Here is a 24764-nt window from a genome sequence, read left to right on the forward strand (position 1 = left end):
GATACCATGTTGTTCTTCGCGCGACCACTTGTTCGATAAAAGGATCGAGTTCGACCACAGAGCATGACCACCGGTATGACCCATGAAGCCGACTCCGATCCCTTGGACCACCTCTTATTTGTGCCTGAACTAGCCATCCTTGAGTCCACGCGCCACCTTCTGTGTAGCTCCGAGGCGATTTGGGCGATTACCGATAAAACGGCGTTCCAGCCAACTTCATCTTTACACATCCTCCGAACTAGGTTGTCCGGGGTAGTGTCCAGACCACATGTGGCAAGCATGTGGTCACGCATTGCGCGAAAACGTGAGCATACGAACAACACGTGTTCCGCCGTTTCCTCTAAACCTGCGCACACCAAACACTCGGGCGAGGCCGAGCAAGCCAGCTGCGTTATCTGCACTGTGATTTTGCAGCACGCTCAAACTCCGGGCACATCGAACCCCCCATGGGGTGCTTGCTGTTCACAGCTTTGCTGGAACAAATCAAACAATTGGGAGGGTTCGTGCAGCATTGTGCCTTATGTCCCTCCAATCCGCAGCGTCGGCAGAGATTGCTTCTGTCAGGGCCTTTGCAGTCCCATTGCTTGTGCCCCGGTTCCAGGCAAACCTCGGGTTGCTCGTATATGCCCACAGGGTATACCGACCATCCCACCTTGACGCTCCCTAACTTGGCTACCTTGGAGGCGTCCGCTGCAGATAGCAGAACCAATGCTACCTGCGTCCCTGCCGGACCTTTCCGTAGCCGAACGGCTGCGATGGGCGTCTCCACTTCACACTGTCGCCGCAGTGCCGTGACGAGCTCTTCGACTTCAGTGATCTCGTCCAGGTCTTTAACCCTTAGATTCACCTCCGTAATGAGTGCCCTCACCTTGACCGTCTCGCCTAGAACTTCCTCCGCCAACTTCTTGTAGGCGGCGCCCTTTTGCGAGACGCCCCGCTTCAGCTCGAGGATCATCTTGCCCATCCGGGTACGTCTTATTCGACGTACGTCGGCGCCGAGTTCACCGAGCTTGACGTCACCCAGACAACCAGAATCCATGCATAATAGAATTGTTTTTCTGTTATGCGAAGCCTATGCACACAAATTTCATCGCTTACCAGTCGCGAAAACACTTTTTACGTACAAAAGTGGAGGCGATATATGTGTATTTCTTATCCGACGTTGCACGGAAGTGTATGCGATGTGCACGATTTTTATGCGAGTTTGTTTGTTATGCATTGCGATGTAGTTTGTGATAAGGATTGGAGGTACCTGGCCGGGGTTCAGCTTCCCAGCTCCACTGCCCTTGTTCGGGGGGTAGTAATGCTCCGCGTTTTGGAGCGGCCCCCAGGGAGCTCATCCCCTGGAGACTGTCTCCCCCGTTTTTGTGTCTGCTCCGTTGGAGCAGTCACCCCCGACGTACCGGCACATACTTGAGCCTCAGTCTGGGTAGACTTTGGTACCACCGTCTTCGCTGGCACGCCTTCGGTCGATTCGACCTTACCCGAGTCCGCGAATGCTTGGGCCTCAGTCTGGGTAGACTTCGACTCCACGGATTTCACGGGTTTACACTTGGCCGTCCCGACCGCCCTCTCCAGCTTGGCGTCCAGCATCGACTTTCGAAGTTTCAGCAAGCTCCTCTTGAGGTCCTTACTGATATTATGCTTCGATGACGCAAAGTCGATGATGGCGTCCAGCTGTTCCGTCGCCACCTCGAAGGCCGAAAGCCCATCGCGTTTGCGGTCCATCGCCTCCACAAGCCATGGCCCGTCAATAACCTCTACCGGTGTTTTTTTAGCCGAGATGAAGGTTAAGTAACCCACGCTGGTGCTGCGTACTGAGCTGCCGACTATTGCCTCTGGCCTCCTAGGCGGAGACCTGAACAACCCACCTCTTGCGAAGGGGGTTGTCGCCTACACTACTACCACTAATTGAAGAATTGACTTGGTTTTCCATTTTGGTCCCACGAGTTGCTCGGGAAAAGAGGTCCACCACGCCAGAGCCCAGCATGACGCGATAAGGGACAATTACTGTGGAGGGTGCCCAGGTACCCCACAGGCTTCGTTAAAGGCCTAGCTTATTATTTCACCCCCCTGGCCATGCATGGGTTAGGGACGATGGTCCCGGTCTAACTCGCAGTGGCCATGGGGAGGGGTCGTCAAGCCCTTGGACAAAGTCCCTGCTGCCCCCAAAGCTGATTGTGTATATGTTTACATGTGTGTATGTGTTTATGTATAGACATTTTACAGACACACTTTTTCAATCATTATTGATTTATTGGCATTTATCGGTGAGTACAACATCTAAAGCTCAAAGTAAGAGGGAGCGCAACAATGAAGAACAGTATGGATAGGTGTCACAAGCGAGCGACGAGTATGAAGCGAACAGAAATTGAAATTTTAGTAGAGGGCCAGTTTTGAGAACAGCATTGTTGAAATCGCTGTTATTCTGCCTAACGTCCACCCAGGAACGGCTTGGGTAGTAGCATGGTGACTACTCTTACCAAGACAGGCTGCTACTACAGATGCAACGCAATGAGAAAACAGAACTGTGCAATAAAAATCCTATTCGACTAAATGCTGATGTCATATTAGAAATTTGGGGACAGTACTCCTTCCTTTTGCCAGTGGAGATATATCAGCTTCCACACTGATATTCTTCCCTCCCCCTTCATACGGGAGCTTGGCAGAAGGAAGGTCGTGCGATATGTGCCATCACAAATATTGCCCTCCGCTCGCTTTCAAATCGACTTCTATAAAAACATTCTTCATGCCTGCCGTATCCTAACGGAACTATCAATTCTATACTTTCGCCTCTAATGCTATCATGAACATGTACGTCCAAGTTTGGAAGATGATATTAGCATTTCCATATCATTGTATTGTAATGTTCACCTGTGAATCTAATTCTGCGGAAAAAGGGACAATGTGCGCAAATAAGAATTGCTTTTATGAATGCAAGAATTAACTTCGCACGAAACCTAAAATGACAGTTCAAGCGTTAACCGTGTTAGTGTAAGCATTATACAAATTTTAACATAGTATTAGTGTCAGCATCAAAGTATATTCTTGCACAATGCTATGGTGTGGTTAAAACTGTAAAGTATAAACAATTCCAATTTTTCTAGTCGATTTTTACACTTACCCCATTTTTCCACTTCCCCCAGTGTACCTTATAAGCAATAAATTGCCCACAAATACGTTTTTGAACTGATTTTTTTGGCAAGTGAGTGATGCGTTCTTTTAAAATCGCAGACGATTTCGTTCGCACGAGAGGGCTCGTTAATTGAGATTTATAAGTGATTTTACCAACACTTCATGACAACGATGAATTGGAACGCGATGGTGGGAAAGTTTGCGCAACAAATGTGGCTGAATTCGTTCGGTATGTCGAATTTGTGGTACCTTTCTTCGGTGCTGCCTCCACTTGGCGTACACACAGAAAAATCACATCGACAATGGGATCTTTCCTATGAAGAGGAATAGTCGCCCGTGTTCCTATTATGCAACTTGTTCGGAAGAAGGGCCACGGTGGTCCAAGCACTGAAAGCAAAGAGTCTTGCAATAAATAGACATATGACAGAAATCGATTCCATTCCTCACTATAAAACCTTTATTCTCCACGCAAATCCCCGCCCAACAACTCCAATAGACAATTCCGACATCGGATCAATCCTTTCAAACTTATCCCACATTCTCCGCCAAATACTACAAAACCACTCCACCGATCAAATCCACCAGCATTTCGTATTAAAAACTGAGCTACCAAATGTGGAACGAAACAGACCGGCAGTTGACTGGCCACGCGCGTGGCGCAACATACGCATGAAAGAACAATCATCAGCACAACGTACACAGCTCTATCTTTTCGTGAACGGAAAAACCGAGCACCGTAAACTCAGGGTATGCGATAACACACTTTTGCCTAACGAAACGAAACGAAACGAAATATGGATTTACTTTCGAGTCTTCGAAACGATACGAAATCAAGGTTCATTTATTTCGAAATTTTTCGAAACGAAACGAAATTTTAATTTTTTTCCGCAGAATTTTTAATAAATTGGTTTTACATTATGTACGTAATTCTGATTTCACTTTTTCGAAGTCAAATAACTGTTTTGCGACCAATAGAGTTATAATAACAGAAGAGGCAGTCTGTGATAAATCGACGATAAGGCAATACCCCAGCATTTTTGGAATTTTTCATATACGGATTCAAATTTCGTTTAAAACCTTAGTTCGCTTAAGAATTATGTAATTATGCTGAAGCATACTACATATTGCCTTGTCAGCGAGGTTTTATAGTATTGAGCTAAGTAAAAATGAATGCTTATGAACATACTTTTGCTCATTAGAAGAATCTTGTGCACCTTTCTAAAATGCATAAAGATATGTATTTCAGATTGAATTTCACAGATCCATAGCCTTATATACAATCAGCTGGACGAATTGAGCTATTGTCTGTGTGTCCTTGGAATATGAGAACAGCTGTTATGGTCAGTATGAGAAATTTTAATGATCTTTCAACCCGTTCTGGATGCCCACAAATCTGCAATGTTCCCTACATTTTGTGCAAATAATCAAAGAAGAGCTTAGCTTGATCAACTGTACACATCGTAGTTGCTAATCATAATTGGTCGAGAAACATCAAATAAGCACAGCTCACCAATTGAATAATATTCTTGGGAAATGTAATTAAATTATTAATTTAATAATTATCAATTAAAAAAGTTATTCTTATTGTATACTTGCTTCAGAGTTTCCAATTCATGACCAATATCTAACGATGCTCCTGACTGTCAATTTAGGATTAGGAGCGGAAAATTAGTTTAACACTCTTTGTTATAAGAGACCGAGGAATGCTCTGCATCTCCGTGAGGGCTTCGGGAGAGGAATCGTTGGTTAGTTGAGAAGGTAATTCAAATGATCTATTCGGTTAAATGATTTTTTGCCAGCCCATGTCTGTCTGTCCGTGTGTATGTATGTGGTGTGTATGTGTGTGTATGTGTGTGCACAAAAGCTATAAAAACATTAGACAACTTTTCGTATAGTAATCCTTAACCGATTTTCTCGCAACAAGTTTCATTCCACAGGGTACAAAGCCTTGTTGATCACTATTGAATTTTATGACGGTCGGCCATTGCATTTAAAAGTTATGAAGAAAATGGTACATCGGACCATATAAACCCCATATAAGGTTGGTGCCTTAACTAAATGCGAGAAAGGCATCACCAACGCTAGGTAGATTAATCTGGGTTTTTTAGCTGTATGTCGCTTTCGGTCAAACCATTTTCGACCTGATAAAAGTTTGCATCAATTCGGCTTAATGGGATTTGGTTAGATGACTATTGGCTTAAAGGTCGGTATCGACTTAAAAAGTAGAGAGGTTACGAAATTTCGGTCATTAGGCCAAACGGATATATTTTTAACTAAATTACCCGTTCAGTTATTGACATTTGGCAGAATGACCTATTGGCCCAAATAATATTTTCGGCCAAATAGCCCCTTCTGTCAAACGACCATTTCGACCAAACGGCATTTTCGGGCTGATGACCTTTTCGGTCAAACGATCATTTCGGCCAAACGACCTGTTAGGGCAAACGACTTTTTCTGGCAAATTACCAATTTGGTCGTATGTCGCTTTCGGCCAATGGAATTTCCCAAGAATTTCTTATGGACAATACACAAGTCGTTCGATAACTGCAACATGCTTTCGTTTCAGTTAGCACAGGTCGTTCGGTAACTGCGACGCATTCTAGACGTCAAATAATTGTCAGACGACATCAGATGCAACAGAAGTGCACCTGATTGTGCAGTGCAATGTAGGTATCATCGAATTTGAAATCGTTTTGAAGTTCAGCTGTCCGATAACTGCAAAACTGATGTAACTATCGAATTGCAGTAGCATTGCAGTTAAATGACTTCCAGTTATCGAACGTCTATTGTACAAAAAATTTCCTGTAGAAGTCCAAAAAAATTGCGAACTATTTTCTGTTGAAATCCAAAGATTTTTTTATTGACGTCTACATTTTGAGCAAGGGGCCGTACACATATTACGTAAGAACTTAGGGGGGAGGGGGGTCCGTCATTTTCTTACGCACCATATAAATAAAAAATCATTTGTATGAAAAAAATCTTACATGGGAGTAGGGGGGGGGGTCGAAAAACAAAGAAAAAAATCTTACGTAATATGTGTACGACCCCCAATCCTTTGCACAAAATACGACCCCCAATCCTTTGCACAAAATTCTTAAGAAGTTTCCCTTTAACGTTCCGGAGAACTTCTCGTGAATATTCCAGAGAATTTTCTTTGAAAACTTCTTAGAGTCTTAGAGTCTCTCTCTGTTTTATTATTGGCCATGTCAAACTAGTTATCTTAATTATTCTAGACTGAGAAAGCCAACGTTAAAACATCCATTCTACCAGCCTCTCCTACAATTATGAAGAATTGTCTGTGTAAATTTCGAAGAATGCTCAACAGAATCTCAACAGGAACTTTCCGTGAATTTCCGAAGATTTTCCTGTAGAAGTTAAAAACAATTTCTCGTGGAAATTCTGAAGTTTCTCATGTAAATTGCGACGAATTTTTTGTCGAAATTTCAAACAATTTTATTTAGGAATTCTAAAGAGCTTCTCTTGAATTTCTTCTTAGATTTCTCGAAACCTCAAAGTAGTTCCCGTGGAAAATTCGAAAAAAATTTCCAGATTTGGGAAAAACTTAAAGTATTTTATGGAGAACTTCATTAAATTTTTCATGCGAAGGATTCTTTCTTTGAAAATAAAAATCTGGAAAGCATTCCGAAAAAATGCAAAAAAAAATGTTTTCTTGACGCCGAAAACGTCGCCACCGCCGACCAAAATTCTGACGAATATCGAACCGGCGCACACACACACACAACACTATCGATTCCGCACTAAATAATTTTGTGCTCTTCGATGCAGACATTAGTTTAATCACTCCAACATGTTCCCTATGATCAGCATCAACACGATCGATTGCACACTGGTTAAACAAATTTCTGCTACGCGAGTTAGGTTTTTTTCACTTCGCATTCTCCCGGACTAGCTGCCGTCCCACGATCGATTCCACATTCATATTGTGCAAATAGTAAAAAAAAATATCCCCAAATTCAAATTTGAATCTTGGAAACCCTGGAGACGTTTTATCGAAGAAAACTACATACATATTAGTCGACCAAGAATGGGGTTATGTAGTAAGCGTTAATAGAAACCACAAACAAAAAGTTCTACAAAAAACGGGTACCTATTTTTGTTAGCCAAACAACTTTGTAGAAGGTGGTAAAAGTGCCTGAAACATACAAAAAAGTAAGATTTTATGGAACAATATAAGCCTTAGGTTTGGGGTGTCTCTGACAGAGTGGCTTGAAATACCATCCGCTACAACTTTCCTGAAGACACTAGGCTTGGCTGTCCACAAACCACGTAGACCGAAATTTCACATTTTAAAACCCCCCTCCCCCCTAGTAGACTTTGATAGACTTTTGCGAAACCCCTCCCCCACCCCCTTGAAGTCTACGTAGACTTTTCCAAATTTTACAAAATATCATATGTGATTGGAAAAAATATGGAAATCAACCACGTTTTCAGCAATTCAGCCAAATCCATTGTGAACATTACAGAAAAATTCAAATTTCATACATAACAAAATCCAACACAATATCAATTAAAAATTCAAAACCAAATGAAATTCATCCTCTGTCCATAGCTCCTGAAACCAAATCTCGAAGCCAATTAATTTAATTTCTGTTGAATTTGATTCCACCTAGAGGAGGCACTTGGCATCGGCGCGCCAAAATCTGTCACACATTTGAATTATAATTCTTCATGCCGGTTCGAATGTGCAGACAATCCAAGAATTTTCAGAATTTCGAAAAATAATATTTTTTTTCTAGAAATTCCGTAGAATTTCCCGATTGATAGCCTTTAAAGTTCACAGGTAGGAAGTTCCTCCAGGAATTCCTCCGGAAGTTCCTCCAGGAATTCCTCCGGAAGTTCCTCCAGGAATTCCTCCGGAAGTTCCTCCAGGAATTCCTCCGGAAGTTCCTCCAGGAATTCCTCCGGAAGTTCCTCCAGGAATTCCTCCGGAAGTTCCTCCAGGAATTCCTCCGGAAGTTCCTCCAGGAATTCCTCCGAAAGTTCCTCCGGAATTCCTCCGGAAGTTCCTCCAGGAATTCCTCCGGAAGTTCCTCCAGGAATTCCTCCGGAAGTTCCTCCAGGAATTCCTCCGGAAGTTCCTCCAGGAATTCCTCCGGAAGTTCCTCCAGGAATTCCTCCGGAAGTTCCTCCAGGAATTCCTCCGGAAGTTCCTCCAGGAATTCCTCCGGAAGTTCCTCCAGGAATTCCTCCGGAAGTTCCTCCAGGAATTCCTCCAGGAATTCCTCCGGAAGTTCCTCCAGAAATTCCTCCGGATGTTCCTCCAGGAATTCCTCCGGAAGTTCCTCCACGAATTCCTCCGGCAGTTCCTTCGGGGATTCTTCCGGATGTTCCTCCAGGAATTCTTCCGGAAGTTCCTCCAGGAATTCCTGCGGAAGATCTTCCGAAGGAATTCCTGGAGGAACTTCCGACGGAATTCCTGGAGGAACTTCCGAAGGAATTCCTGGAGGAACTTCCGAAGGAATTCCTGAAGGAACTTCCGGAGGAATTCCTGGAGGAACTTCCGAATGAATTCCTGGAGGAACTTCCGAAGGAATTCCTGGAGGAACTTCCGAAGGAATTCCTGGAGGAACTTCCGTAGGAATTCCTGGAGGAACTTCCGTAGGAATTCCTGGAGGAACTTCCGTAGGAATTCCTGGAGGAACTTCCGTAGGAATTCCTGGAGGAACTTCCGTAGGAATTCCTGGAGGAACTTCCGTAGGAATTCCTGGAGGAACTTCCGTAGGAATTCCTGGAGGAACTTCCGTAGGAATTCCTGGAGGAACTTCCGTAGGAATTCCTGGAGGAACTTCCGTAGGAATTCCTGGAGGAACTTCCGTAGGAATTCCTGGAGGAACTTCCGTAGGAATTCCTGGAGGAACTTCCGTAGGAATTCCTGGAGGAACTTCCGTAGGAATTCCTGGAGGAACTTCCGTAGGAATTCCTGGAGGAACTTCCGTAGGAATTCCTGGAGGAACTTCCGTAGGAATTCCTGGAGGAACTTCCGTAGGAATTCCTTGAGGAACTTCCGTAGGAATTCCTTGAGGAACTTCCGTAGGAATTCCTGGAGGAACTTCCGAAGGAATTCCTGGAGGAATTTCCGAAGGAATTCCTGGAGGAACTTCCGAAGGAATTCCTGGAGGAACTTCCGAAGGAATTCCTGGAGAAACTTTCGAAGGAATTCCTGGAGGAACTTCCGAAGGAATTCCTGGAGCAACTTCCAAAGGAATTCCTGGAGGAACTTCCAAAGGAATTCCTGGAGGAACTTCCGAAGGAATTCCTGGAGGAGCTCCCGAAGGAATTCCTGGAGGAACTTGCGGAGGAATTCCTGAAGGAACTTCCGAAGTAATTCCTGGAGGAACTTCCGAAGGAATTCCTGGAGGAACTTCCGAAGGAATTCCTGGAGGAACTTGCGAAGGAATTCCTGGAGGAACTTCCGAAGGAATTCCTGGAGGAACTTCCGAAGGAATTCCTGGAGGAACTTCCGAAGGAATTCCTGGAGGAACTTCCGAAGGAATTCCTGGAGGAACTTCCGAAGGAATTCCTGGAGGAACTTCCGAAGGAATTCCTGGAGGAACTTCCGAAGGAATTCCTGGAGGAACTTCCGAAGGAATTCCTGGAGGAACTTCCGAAGGAATTCCTGGAGGAACTTCCGAAGGAATTCCTGGAGGAACTTCCGAAGGAATTCCTGGAGGAACTTCCGAAGGAATTCCTGGAGGAACTTCCGAAGGAATTCCTGGAGGAACTTCCGAAGGAATTCCTGGAGGAACTTCCGAAGGAATTCCTGGAGGAACTTCCGAAGGAATTCCTGGAGGAACTTCCGAAGGAATTCCTGGAGGAACTGCTGGAGGAACTTCCGAAGGAATTCCTGGAGGAACTTCCGAAGGAATTCCTGGAGGAACTTCTGAAGGAATTCCTGGAGGAACTTCCGAAGGAATTCCTGGAGGAACTTCCGAAGGAATTCCTGGAGGAACTTCCAAAGGAATTCCTGGAGGAACTTCCGAAGGAATTCCTGGAGGAACTTCTGAAGGAATTCCTGGAGGAACTTCCGAAGGAATTCCTGGAGGAACTTCCGAAGGAATTCCTGGAGGAACTTCCGAAGGAATTCCTGGAGGAACTCTCGAAGGAATTCCTGGAGGAACTTCCGAAGGAATTCCTGGAGGAACTTCCGAAGGAATTCCTGGAGGAACTTCCGAAGGAATTCCTGGAGGAACTTCCGAAGGAATTCCTGGAGGAACTTCCGAAGGAATTCCTGGAGGAACTTCCGAAGGAATTCCTGGAGGAACTTCCGAAGGAATTCCTGGAGGAACTTCCGAAGGAATTCCTGGAGGAACTCCGAAGGAATTCCTGGAGGAACTTCCGAAGGAATTCCTGGAGGAACTTCCGAAGGAATTCCTGGAGGAACTTCCGAAGGAATTCCTGGAGGAACTTCCGAAGGAATTCCTGGAGGAACTTCCGAAGGAATTCCTGGAGGAACTTCCGAAGGAATTCCTGGAGGACCTTCCGAAGGAATTCCTGGAGGAACTTCCGAAGGAATTCCTGGAGGAACTTCCGAAGGAATTCCTGGAGGAACTTGCGGAGGAATTCCTGAAGGAACTTCCGAAGTAATTCCTGGAAGAACTTCGGAAGGAATTCCTGGAGGAACTTGCGGAGGAATTCCTGAAGGAACTTCCGAAGTAATTCCTGGAGGAACTTCCGTAAGAATTCCTGGAGGAACTTCCGTAGGAATTCCTGGAGGAACTTCCGTAGGAATTCCTGGAGGAACTTCCGTAGGAATTCCTGGAGGAACTTCCGTAGGAATTCCTGGAGGAACTTCCGTAGGAATTCCTGGAGGAACTTCCGAAGGAATTCCTGGAGGAACTTCCGAAGGAATTTCTGGAGGAACTTCCGAAGGAATTCCTGGAGGAACTTCCGAAGGAATTCCTGGAGGAACTTCCGAAGGAATTCCTGGAGGAACTTCCGAAGGAATTCCTGGAGGAACTTCCGAAGAAATTCCTGGAGGAACTTCCGAAGGAATTCCTGGAGGAATTCCTGAAGGAATTTTCGAAGACAATTCCTGGAGGAACTTCCGAAGGAATTGCTGGAGGAACTTCCGAACGAATCGCTGGAGAAACTTCCGAAGGAATTCCTGGAGGAACTTACTTTATTTTTCTTCTTAGTCTTATCAATCTTATTTGTCTTATTTGTCATATTTTTCTTATTTGTCTTATTTGTCTTATTAGTCTTATTTGTCTAATTTGTTATATTTTTCTTATTTGTCTTACTTACACCAGCACCACTGTTATCACACAAATACTTTTCAAAGCTTTTGTGGAAACCGTGTATAGAAATCCTCTCACGATATTTTCTAATGTTGTTCTAGAAACGGCTCATGTTTTCATTTTTCAAAACCAACTGGAGTTTGTTTATTTTGATTTCCTCATTGCGTGATTGGTCGGCGCTGCTGCTGTTCTCTCGCCGAACCACTGCATGAGGGATAAATTTCTTTCCCATTGTTGCCAATTCCTTTTGTTCTCCGTTTACGGCAAATTCTCAAGCAATTGTAAACTGCATAATGATGAAATAATTTTGGCGACACTGACAGCGTCATTCTGGCGGGCTGAATTGGGCAATTTTCTCTCTCAGAGAGTGCTACCACGTGCTTTTTTAACGGAAAACCCTTCCCTCAGACCTTAAGAATCACTTGTAGTTTCTGAAGAATTTACTGCTGAAAATCCAAAGATATTATAATAGAATCTACAATGTAGCCCAAGCGGGAATTTTGAATTTTTTTCGGAAGTTTTTAAAGAACACTGGAGAATTTTTCTGCTCAACACAGAAGAATTTGCTGTTGGAATCAGGATATTTTTAAGTCGTAGTTCAGGCTTTCAGGGTCCTCCTTAGCCGTGCGGTAAGACGGGCGGCTACAAAGCAAAACCATGCAGAGGGTGGCTGGGTTCGATTCCCGGTGCCGGTCTAGGTAATTTTCGGAGTGGAGATTGTCTCGACTTCCTTGGGCATAAAAGTATCATCGTGTAAGCCTCATGATATACGAATGCAAAAATGGTAACTTGGCTTAGAAACCTCGCAGTTAATAACTGTGGAAGTGCTTGATGAACACTAAGCTGCGAGAAGGCTCTGTCCCAGTGTAGGGATGTAAAGCGCCTTGGAAATCTGTAAATTCATCTCACAGCAGATCAAGCTTTATTTTTTATAGCATGTTTCAAACCAGATTTCAATACCACTGAGCTCAGAATGATTCGGAGCAAATTCAATTAAATTATAATTTTGACAGGGAACTGAATCTTCGTCCCTCATTTTCTTCGTGTGTTCATTGTGCCAAGGCCTAATTATAACCAGCCCATTCACGAATATTTGAAGTTGGGTAACAGATGGTGAATTTAAAGAAAGGAGTTCACAGAACAGAAGATACGCATTATTCATCGTTCGAGCTGTCACCATTCTTCTTCTTGTTTGCATTAGTATAATCTCTGATATTGTTATAAGTTTGTATCGCTGAACATGTGTTACCACAATGCTTTGTTTTCTCAGAGAGAACAAAAAGCTCAAATGTGAGACTGGATTTTCTTATCAGTTTTCGTTTTTCTTTGTAAAAGCATGAGTAAATGTATATTTATCTTTTTACATCCTGCCTTCAGTTCAAACATAGAAACATTAATCATTTGTAATAAATCGTCTACCAGATGATTGTTGTATTCCAATTTACATTTTCTTCAAATGGATTTTTAAGAGCATTCTTCAGTCGGTTACATTTCTCAATGCTTTTCTGTATACATCTCGAATAAATGTATTAATAATTAAATCCCATAACGCCTTGGAGAAATGTGCCTTTCTAGCTCAGAATAGGCACGTGCGTAGACTCATATCTGTTTCAAATGTGAGCTTTTCACATGTGTCAAATCAATTAAGCGCTCGTCAAGTACACCAATTCACATCCCACTGGACTGTTTCTTACGCTTCTCGTGATTGATTACATACTTTACGCTCTGGTAGCTTTGCCATGGAAGCACTTTGCCGTGCATCAATCATAACATAATATCCTATTGACTAAGATTTCTTCTATGCGACTTCCACTCCCATATCGGAAGCACAAAGTTGACCAAGTAAAGCTGTTCCACCCTTCGATGGTCCATCAATTCGTCTTTTGCACACACCCAGCTCTATTTATTGATTCTACACCAAAGGACGGCACATTATACACACATTACCTCCAATCACTCACACTTGACACGTTGACTTCGACTAAGGCTCTCACGTTGATGATTTTCCACTCTGTTCTACCTTCGCAGGATAATCCGGACAATCAGTTCAAGAGCATACCGCTCGGGCTGTGGTGGGCCATTGTCACGATGACCACCGTTGGGTACGGGGATATGGCGCCGAAAACCTACGTCGGCATGTTCGTCGGAGCGCTCTGTGCCCTGGCCGGTGTGCTGACCATTGCGCTACCGGTGCCCGTCATCGTCAGTAACTTCTCCATGTTTTACTCCCATACACAGGTAAGTCGGTTTGATGTTTCAGTGCCCAGAGGAAGACGTTGGCTCGGTTCGATCGGGCTGGACATTAGCCGGATTAAAGTTAGGTTTGCTTTGTCGTATCAAATTTAGAAAGCCCTGGTTGCTGCAAATGAGTATAGCCTCTTGTGTCGATATTAAGCTCACTTGAAGACAAAAACAAAGGCAGAAAAGGAAAAATAGTTTGTTCCTAATTTTTATGTTTTTGTTCAACGAACACCCTTTACTGTAGTTCTCGTTATTCAAGATTCATATATTCATATTCAAATTTTGTTTTCATTGAATTACGATTGAAGTCGGATGTTATGTTGGAAATCGTTAAAAATATTAGATTGACAGCAAAAAGTAATGTAATTTAAATAAAAAACAAAACGTCCTCTCCTTCCGAACAGATTGTGTAATTCTTTTGTAGCATGATTTACATGTTTGCATCCGTCTAACCCGCGCATAGGAATGTTCATCTACTCACTTGATTAAGAAAGCTGCATCACAAATTCATTGCCCGATGAATGCATCAACGCAACAACAGCTTCCAAGCAGATGTTTATTAAAGCAACGTCTATCGCGTTATACCCATCTGCCCCGCATTATGCTGCATATTCCACTGGGTGTATCCTCGCAACCACTTCGCAAAGATGACGCTTCCTACGCGTCTGTTTTTCATTCTTGGAAGAGGTTACACAAATTCAGTATGCACATACACCTACCTGGAAAACGATGTAAACGAGCAACACAAGATTGTTGAAGCGTGGAAGCTCCTTCTTGTTCAGTGCCGCAATCGTCTTCACCGCTGCTGCCGTCCTTGTGTGCTCAATCACAGCCAGTTCGTGACTCGTCACCTGCTGGTGGTATTCCCCGTGGGCGTCCCTACATTCACTCAATATTGCAGGAAACCGGCTTCTTAGCTCGACATACTGCCTCCGGCAACAGCTCCACCATATATTGGCGCCGGTATCTTCCCCCGAGTTCATTTTTGCAATTTTAATTTAGAAAATTGAATTTTTACATAACTCTTCCGAAAGACGCTTCTCCGCCTAACAAAACCAGGTGGGAGCAGCAGAGCAGTGCAGCACGTCATCGGTTCACGTGTTGTAGGGTTGTAGCTTTTATTTACGACATAATTGGTTCCGTAACGCCAAGCAGACAATCAGCAGCATCCAATTACCAGTTCCTAATGCTTATTTGTTGGTGATTGTGCAATACACCATTAGCATTTATAGAAACTGGCAGAAGCTTTGTTCCGGAAGAGGTTCATCTTGTCTTTGTTCTGTTTCTGTAGCATTCTGGAAAAGGAAGGCTGGGGATATTTAAAACGGTTTTGCAGGACAGACGGAATTGGACGATTTCATTTGCCGCAGATACTTCCGTTCGGGAGCGCAGCGGCCCCAACAGACAAAGCGTGGAAGATGACGCAAATAAATTGCTTTCTCCATTCTTTTTGGCTGGAAGCGGGAGGGTTGATGATGCTACGGGATTGAACTGGCGGAAAAGGGTTACGGGTGTGATATTGCGGAATCTTAATTGAGACAGCTAGAAGAAGACGACGGTGTCATTAGAAGTAATTCTTATAAATGTTATGTTAATTTTGAAACAGCACTTAGTGCTATATGTTGGTTGCTTGGTTTGCTGTGTATTTTTTTTTCTTTTGATCACTCTTAAACTCATCTTTTGGCAAAAACAAACCAATAGTAACTGGATAGTTTCTTTTTTAAATCGTGTGACTATTTATTTTTATCTGCTGTTTATCTAATGCATGCATTCATCTGAGCAACGGAATGGGGAGTTGACACCCGAGTAGAAGCGCCTGATATACCTCCGGTCCTCACAAGTTTCGTAACTTCCACAGGTCTGCCGATGAAAATCAACCTTCAAAAACTTTATCAAAATCCTCACTTTACTTTTTTTGGGAATATCCCTTGGCTATCGGACGAGCTTTATACTTTACCACGTCATCAGCAGCATTCTTCTTCTCCTTGAAGACCCAGCGGCATCCTTCAAGCTTTCGACCTCCCGGAAGTGCTGTGAACTCCCACGTATCGTTAATGGAATGTGATTTAAATTCATCCTCCATTTATGCTGTTTATTCCTTCTTCGTTCTACGGGTAAAGGCTTCGCGCAGGCTTCTGGGCTCGAATTCCTTCTGAAAAACATTCTTCTAAAAACATGGTCAGCCTTTGGCAGACCAAATCCTCCAAAGGATAACTGCTGTTGCGACGGATTTTCCTGGCCTGAAAGAAACAGTGTTGACAGCAGTGCACACAGTTTCAAAGCTGAAGTTTATTATCTAATTAAATATTATTAAATTCATTATATGTATAAAGTAAATTACAAACTAGTTTCACTTAAATTCACAAATTCAAAAGCTCCATTGCCACTCAAACTATTCTAATCAAACCATTTTGCCCCAGTATGGAAGTAAATGCATTTAATGACTCTACGTGGGTAGTGCCACAATTCTGTTATTCCGAAGGCCACTACCCCGGACGCCATTACCCAGTATAAGTCAGAATGCCAGAATGCCATCACCCCGAATGGAATACTACCCCGAATAAGCCAGTACCCCGAATCAGTCAAGATTTTAAGTTTATAGTTTATTTCAATAAAAAAAGTAAATCAATAGAAGTTTATTTAGAATTCATGTGAATAATAATTACTTGTTTTACGAATAATACAACAGCAAAAAAAACTTAGTCGAGTAAATTACAAATTTTTTACGAGGATTTTGATCGTATATCCGTACTCATTTTTCGAGCCAATAGTCCTTTGACAAGTACACTATTAATGATATGAGTGTATTACTTCTACATGAAGTTTAACGATTGACAATGATATGGAAATGCTAATTCTACTATGAACATGTACATACGTCTAAGTTCGGAAGATGATATTAGCTTTTCCATACCATGACAAGGTTCACCGCGTCAGAATCGTAAGTGCTCAACGGTGCGATTAGTTTCATTGAACTGGAACTATTGGAAAACGGTATCGAACGAAGAGTTGGTTCCATAAAATCCCGTTACATATGGCCGGAGCTCTAGCAAATCACACCAAGCGCCAACAAAATATCTGCTAAAGCTATCGGTTAGCAGATTAAATTGATCACATTTCGTATCAGATATTCCACAACCTCATAATCGTGATTATCCTGCAATAAATGCACGGCTGATAATGGTCAACGTCGCAGCCCGAAATGCAGCTGCCACTCGAAGATTTTTTCGAAACCTTTTTAATAATGAATTTTAATAAACATATAAAGGCGTTTATGATACATTTATGTTAGCAGAGTTCCTACTATTTGTTTATTTGAGACGCCATTCTGGTTTGATCCAGTCCGTCCATAGCGACGTGCAGTCAATTATGTGAAGAAGTGACTACGAAAATCGTCATGACTTTTGGTTCCGCGACCATCTTCGTGGTAAGCATGCGGCACGAAGAAACCGAATATGAGATGCATTGAACCTGGCAAACGCGTTCATTTTAAGCAGGGATTGAACTTATCATATTATTATCATTTAGTATTCAGCCAATAACTCCAGAGGCGGAATTCCGAAAAGTGGCGGACTTCTAGCGCTGATTCTCCTCTACAACTTTGTCTAAGGGTACATTGCTCTATGTCAAATATTAACAGCGTGAAACGCTAGGAACACTCAAAATACTAAATGATAAAAAGTTTTATTATCATTTAGTATATAAAGTGATACTAGCGTTTCCCGCGGTGAATATTAGACATAGACCAATGTACCCTTAGACAAAGTTGTAGAGGGGAATCGCGGCTAGAAGTCCGCCATTCAACACTTTTTGGAATTCCGCCTCTGAAATGAGTTATTGGCTGAATGCCAAATGATAATGAAATGATAAGTTCAATCCCTGATTTTAAGAAGGCGTTATCTCTTCTTCCTGCTTCATAACGGGCAAACACGTTCATTTGAAGAAGGCATCATATCGGGTAAACGATTTATACCGGCAATCGCGCTCACTTAAAATATACATTATTTGCACTGTTCGCCTTCTACCGGGCAAATTCATTCATTAAGGCCCAAGTCAGTGGCGCATCCGTGGCGCGCCTGTCCGAATTAAATCATTATTTAAACATATTTGAACAAGTTTATCGTGATTCCAAACACACTTGTCGATTCAAAATTAAATGTTTATCATTTTCTGTAAAGGAATCATATGGAAAAAACTTATAGTTTTTGCTAAAATGACTTTTTACTGAGAAAAGAGCTCTAAAAGTAGAACACATGGATCTCTTATACATGATCTAGAGATCATTCAGGGTTATGTCTTGAAAATCGAAGCACATCCATCGATAGCTATTTTCCAAACGAACAATTTGGTGAAATAAACTTTCCAAATTATTCAGGCAAACTTTAGAAAAAATTCAGTAAATCTAAAATAATCTCATTTTGATCATAAAAGTAGCCATCTTCGTATCGTGGCAATGCATGAACTATCAAAATGAACATAATGAATTCTCGGACTCATCCACAGTACAGGGTAATGAGTTGTTGTTGACGGCTATATATATAAATGTTTCAAAACTGGAATAATGGATAAAGCAATCTAAGTTCGTTTAGGTGTGCCAAATACCATTAGGGAAAAACGATAATTTGATCAAAGCCCATCTGGAACTTGTATTTTTTTTCAGGATGTATGGAATGAGTAGTCGGTAAAGTAATCAGGCAGGAACATATCACTCAGAACCAACGTGGTTTTTTGGGGGAAGCAAGGTTTGTCATATCACAATGGTCAAATATACAAACTTTGAGGTAAAAATGCCTTACAATTGTAAAATGTTTTTGTATAAAAACATATAACCTTTTCAAAATGAGTTATATGAGGTAAACAGTGAGCAAGAGAGGTGAAGAGTGATGAATATGGAACGAAAAGTAAGATTTGAATGATTATCGATAAACTACAGCATGAATTTAAAATTGTCAAAATATTTTTTTTGAATGGAGGCATTATTTCTAGAACAACATTTGAAAAGGGCGTAACAAGCAAATTTTATACTTACCGGTCTACATACACAGCTATATACATAGACAAAGAATAAAAAAGGGTAATGTTTGGCTGTTACGCCCTTTTCAAATGTTGGTCAAGATTTTTCTCTCTTGTAAATATCAGGATGAACTCATCTCGCAATTAGCGATTGTCCCATTTTGAAAATAAAACCATAAAGATCACCTGCCATGTATGTAAAGAAAAAGCCGTTTTTTCGATGTCTTCAAGAAAATTCAATGTATTGGTCATCTTTAGGTATAAAAACTATCTGTTTGCATGATTTTTTTTTCTCTGTTTGTATATTCCACAGTTTCACAACTGAAATATACAAATAATTGCAGCTTGAAAAGTTCACAACAAACATCTCACGATATGCGTTGCAGATCAAATTGAACGCAATTTTGTGTTCATCCTCTGCAGTCAGGGATAAAGACATTCTCGCTGTTCTCTGTTGTTGCTTGCTTTGGCATTTTTGAGCAACAGTTACACTCCTTGGCCATGACCTAAAACGAACTTATTCGAAGCACAATGAATACGGGTAGCTGCGAAGATCCACCCTAACCTTTGAACAAATGAACAGCATTGATCTCATTTGAACTGCGGTATACGTTGTATGTATGTATGGGTGCGCTTGAGAATATGGTTCTGTTGCACTCAGAATTACTCTGTTTCTAATATAGAATTATGCAATGTATTATATATCAAATCAATTGTAATAAAAAGAGAAATTTGATGGTAGAATTTCTAGAATTCATAAAATTGTTTCATAACATACTTTTCCAATTACCAAACCATGCGCGAACATTCCCCGCTTATAAGAAGTGTGCTGTGGAAAGCAGAAACAAAAAAAAAACGATTCATATAGCAGCAGCAAAAGCAACATGAGTTCATCTTCCCACATACCTACGCGTGGTACCGCACGTTGCGGGAGAAGAAATTATTCAAATATTCTGTGATCGTTTGCAATGATAATATTCTTGTTGAAATAATTGAAGTGCAGGAACTAATATTTCACAAGTTTTTGTTGAATGTTGTTGTTTTTTTAAATATTGTTTCTACTAAAGATTTTTCAAACCAGTTAAATTTTTGATAAGTCCTGGTTCTTCGAAGCAATAGAATATAAAACGTGGCTTGAGGATTCACGGCATATTGGACATCTTCGAGAAGTTATGATTTTTTTTTACGAATCTGAGAATATTATAGCCGGAAATAGAATAAAAAACTCTTTCAATACACTAAGGTTTCTCTACAATGCCCGTTGCGCGAAAGGAAATTGTTAAAATATTTTGTAATTCATTAGAGGAAAGTATAATTTTTTGGGGATTCTTGGTCAAGTAATAGAGATTTTTTGAACATTTTCTCTTATTTCTCTCATACTTTTTATTTGAAGCAGCTGGGGATAGCTTATACAAGATTTATTGGTAAAAAATGTTTTTTTATATCGTAGCAATAATCAACTTAGCTGTGGATTCATGATTCAAAATAATACAGGATACAAATTGATTTTTTTTTAAAAGAATTAATTGAAAGAATGCGCCAACATTTGAAAATCACAATTGGTAGCATGGATTGTATCAACGGTCCAGATCAACACAAATCAGTCACTGACATAACGCTACCCAACAAACATTGGAAGACGAAATTATTACATTGATAATATGCTTCTTCAGAATATTCCTCCGAGCATTCCTTCGGATATTCCTCCAGGAATTCCTCCGGATATTCCTCCAGGAATTCCTCCGGATATTCCTCCAGGAATTCCTCCAGGAATTCTCGCTTAACTTTTCAAAAGGTCCTAAGTAACATTTTTTTCATGAATCAATTTGAATAACGCAATCAACATAACAAGATGAAAGCTATTCATTGCTGTATTCAAATTAATTCATGAAAAAAATGTTACTTAGGACCTTTTGAAAAGTTAAGCGAGAATTCCTCCGGATATTCCTCCGGATATTCCTCCAGGAATTCCTCCGGATATTCCTCCAGGAATTCCTCCGGATATTCCTCCAAAAAATCCATCAGATATTCCTCCAGGAATTCTCCGGATATTCCTCTAGGAATTCCTCCAACTATTGCTCCAGGAATTCCTCCGGATATTCCTCCAGGAATTCCTCCAGATATTCCTCCAGGAATCCTTCCGGATATTCCTCCAGGAATTCCTTCGGATATTCCTCCAGGAATTCCTCCGGATATTCCTCCAGGAATTCCTCCGGATATTCCTCCAGGAATTCCTTCGGATATTCCTCCAGGAATTCCTCCGGATATTCCTCCAGGAATTCCTCCGGATATTCCTCCAGGAATTCCTCCGGATATTCCTCCAGGAATTCCTCCGGATATTCCTCCAGGAATTCCTCCGGATATTCCTCCAGGAATTCCTCCTGAAATATCCGGAGGAATTCCTGGAGGAATATCCGGAGGAATTCCTGGAGGAATATCCGGAGGAATTCCTGGAGGAATATCCGGAGGAATTCCGAGAGGAATATTCGGAGGAATTCCAGGAGGAATATACGGAAGAATTCCTGGAGGAATATCCGGAAGAATATCAGGAGGAATTCCTGAATAATATATCTGGAGGAATTCCTTGAGGAATATCTGGAGGAATTCCTGGAGGAATATCCGGAGGAATATCAGGAGGAATTCCTGGATAATATCTGGAGGAATTCCTTGAGGAATATCCGGAGGAATTCCTGGAGGAATATCCGGAGGAATTCCTGGAGGAATATCTGGAGGTATTCCTGGAGGAATATCCGGAGGAATGCCTCTAGGAACTTCCGGAGGAATTCCTGCAGGAAATTCCGGAAGAATTCCTGGAGAAACTTCCGGAGAAATTCCAGGAGGAACTTCCGAAGGAATTCCTGGAGAAACTTCCGGAGGAATTCCTGGAGAAACTTCCGGAGGAATTCCTGGAGAAACTTCCGGAGGAATTCTTGGAGGAACTTCCGGAGGAATTCCTGGAGGAACTTCCGGAGGAATCCTTGGAGGAACTTCCGGAGGAATTCCTGGAGGAACTTCCGGAGGAATTCCTGGAGGAACTTCCGGAGGAATTCCTGGAGGAACTTCCGGAGGAATCCTTGGAGGAACTTCGGAGGAATTCCTGGAGGAACTTCGGAGGAATTCCTGGAGGAACTTCCGGAGGAATTCCTGGAGGAACTTCCGGAGGAATTCCTGGAGGAACTTCCGGAGGAATTCCTGGAGGAACTTCCGGAGGAATTCCTGGAGGAACTTCCGGAGGAATTCCTGGAGGAACTTCGGAGGAACTTCCGGAGGAATTCCTGGAGGAACTTCGGAGGAATTCCTGGAGGAACTTCCGGAGGAATTCCTGGAGGAACTTCGGAGGAATTCCTGGAAGAACTTCCGGAGGAATTCCTGGAGGAACTTCCGGAGGAATTCCTGGAGGAACTTCCGGAGGAATTCCTGGAGGAACTTCCGGAGGAATTCCTGGAGGAACTTCGGAGGAATTCCTGGAGGAACTTCCGGAGGAATTCCTGGAGGAACTTCGGAGGAATTCCTGGAGGAACTTCCGGAGGAATTCCTGGAGGAACTTCCGGAGGAATTCCTGGAGGAACTTCCGGAGGAATTCCTGGAGGAACTTCCGGAGGAATTCCTGGAGGAACTTCCGGAGGAATTCCTGGAGGAACTTCCGGAGGAATTCCTGGAGGAACTTCGGAGGAATTCCTGGAGGAACTTCCGGAGGAATTCCTGGAGGAACTTCGGAGGAATTCCTGGAGGAACTTCCGGAGGAATTCCTGGAGGAACTTCCGGAGGAATTCCTGGAGGAAGGAACTTCCGGAGGAATTCCTGGAGGAACTTCGGAGGAATTCCTGGAGGAACTTCCGGAGGAATTCCTGGAGGAACTTCCGGAGGAATTCCTGGAGGAACTTCGGAGGAATTCCTGGAGGAACTTCCGGAGGAATTCCTGGAGGAACTTCCGGAGGAATTCCTGGAGGAACTTCCGGAGGAATTCCTGGAGGAACTTCCGGAGGAATTCCTGGAGGAACTTCCGGAGGAATTCCTGGAGGAACTTCGGAGGAATTCCTGGAGGAACTTCCGGAGGAATTCCTGGAGGAACTTTCGGAGGAATTCCTGGAGGAACTTCCGGAGGAATTCCTGGAGGAACTTCGGAGGAATTCCTGGAGGAACTTCCGGAGGAATTCCTGGAGGAACTTCGGAGGAATTCCTGGAGGAACTTCCGGAGGAATTCCTGGAGGAACTTCCGGAGGAATTCCTGGAGGAACTTCCGGAGGAATTCCTGGAGGAACTTCGGAGGAATTCCTGGAGGAACTTCCGGAGGAATTCCTGGAGGAACTTCGGAGGAATTCCTGGAGGAACTTCCGGAGGAATTCCTGGAGGAACTTCCGGAGGAATTCCTGGAGGAACTTCCGGAGGAATTCCTGGAGGAACTTCGGAGGAATTCCTGGAGGAACTTCGGAGGAATTCCTGGAGGAACTTCCGGAGGAATTCCTGGAGGAACTTCCGGAGGAATTCCTGGAGGAACTTCGGAGGAATTCCTGGAGGAACTTCGGAGGAATTCCTGGAGGAACTTCCGGAGGAATTCCTGGAGGAACTTCCGGAGGAATTCCTGGAGGAACTCCGGAGGAATTCCTGGAGGAACTTCCGGAGGAATTCCTGGAGGAACTTCTGGAGGAATTCCTGGAGGAACTTCTGGAGGAATTCCTGGAGGAACTTCTGGAGGAATTCCTGGAGGAACTTCTGGAGGAATTCCTGGAGGAACTTCTGGAGGAATTCCTGGAGGAACTTCCGGAGGAATTCCTGGAGGAACTTCCGGAGGAATTCCAGGAGGAACTTTCGGAGGAATTCCTGGATGAACTTCGGAGGAATTCCTGGAGGAACTTCCGGAGGAATTCCTGGAGGAACTTCGGAGGAATTCCTGGAGGAACTTCGGAGGAATTCCTGGAGGAACTTCCGGAGGAATTCCTGGAGGAACTTCCGGAGGAATTCCTGGAGGAACTTCCGGAGGAATTCCTGGAGGAACTTCCGGAGGAATTCCTGGAGGAACTTCCGGAGGAATTCCTGGAGGAACTTCCGGAGGAATTCCTGGAGGAACTTCCGGAGGAATTCCAGGAGGAACATCCGGAGGAATTCCTGGAGGAACTTCCGGAGGAATTCCTGGAGGAACTTCCGGAGGAATTCCTGGAGGAACTTCCGGAGGAATTCCTGGAGGAACTTCCGGAGGAATTCCTGGAGGAACTTTCGGAGGAATTCCTGGAGGAACTTTCGGAGGAATTCCTGGAGGAACTTCCGGAGGAATTCCTGGAGGAACTTCCGGAGGAATTCCTGGAGGAACTTCCGGAGGAATTTCTGGAGGAACTTCCGGAGGAATTCCTGGAGGAACTTCCGGAGGAATTCCTGGAGGAACTTCCGGAGGAATTCCTGGAGGAACTTCCGGAGGAATTCCTGGAGGAACTTCCGGAGGAATTCCTGGAGGAACTTTCTTAAGGAACTTCCGGAGGAATTCCTGGAGGAACTTCCGGAGGAATTCCTGGAGGAATATCCGGAGGAAGTCCTGGAGGAATATCCGGAGGAACTTCCTGGAGGAATATCCGGAGAAATCTCTAGAGGAATATCCGGAGGAATTCCTGGAGGAATATCCGGAGGAATTCCTGGAGGAATATTCGGAGGAATTTCTGGATAAATATCCGGAGGGATTCCTGGAGGAATATCCAGAGGAATTCCTGGAGAATTATCCGGAGGAGTTTCTGGAGAAATATCCGGAGGAATTCCTGGAGGAATATCCGGAGGAATTATTGAGGTATATCCGGAGGAATTCCTTGAGGTATATCCGGAGGAATTCCTTGAGAAATATCCGGAGGAATTCCTGGAGAAATATCCAGAGGAATTCCTGGAGGAATATCCGGAGGAATTCCTGGAGGAATATCCGGTAGAATTCTTGGAGGAATATCCGGAATGAATTCATGGAGGAATATTCGGAGAAATTCCTGGAGGAACTTCTGGAGGAATTTCTGGAGGAATATTCAAAGCAAATCCTGACGGAAATTTCCGGATAAATTCCTGCAGGGATTTTCGGAGCAATTCCTGGAGGAATATCCGGAGGAATTTCCAAAGGAATTCCTCGAGAAATTTTCAAAGGAATCC

The 24764-nt window shown here is 43.1% G+C and overlaps 1 protein-coding gene across 5 annotated transcripts in view; it reads left to right on the forward strand.

The window, feature by feature from the left end:
* The window catches only part of LOC134213389 (potassium voltage-gated channel protein Shaw-like), a 356566-nt gene that overhangs the window by 281157 nt on the left and 50645 nt on the right, over positions 1–24764 (forward strand). For all 5 annotated transcript variants that reach the window (XM_062692404.1, XM_062692405.1, XM_062692406.1 and 2 more), the window contains one exon: positions 13422–13631. In XM_062692404.1, the coding sequence (XP_062548388.1) occupies positions 13422–13631 (210 nt within the window). The remainder of the gene's footprint in view (positions 1–13421; positions 13632–24764) is intronic.

The sequence above is a fragment of the Armigeres subalbatus genome, chromosome 2 (assembly GCF_024139115.2).
Source record: "Armigeres subalbatus isolate Guangzhou_Male chromosome 2, GZ_Asu_2, whole genome shotgun sequence".
Classification (NCBI taxonomy): Eukaryota; Metazoa; Arthropoda; class Insecta; order Diptera; family Culicidae; genus Armigeres; species Armigeres subalbatus.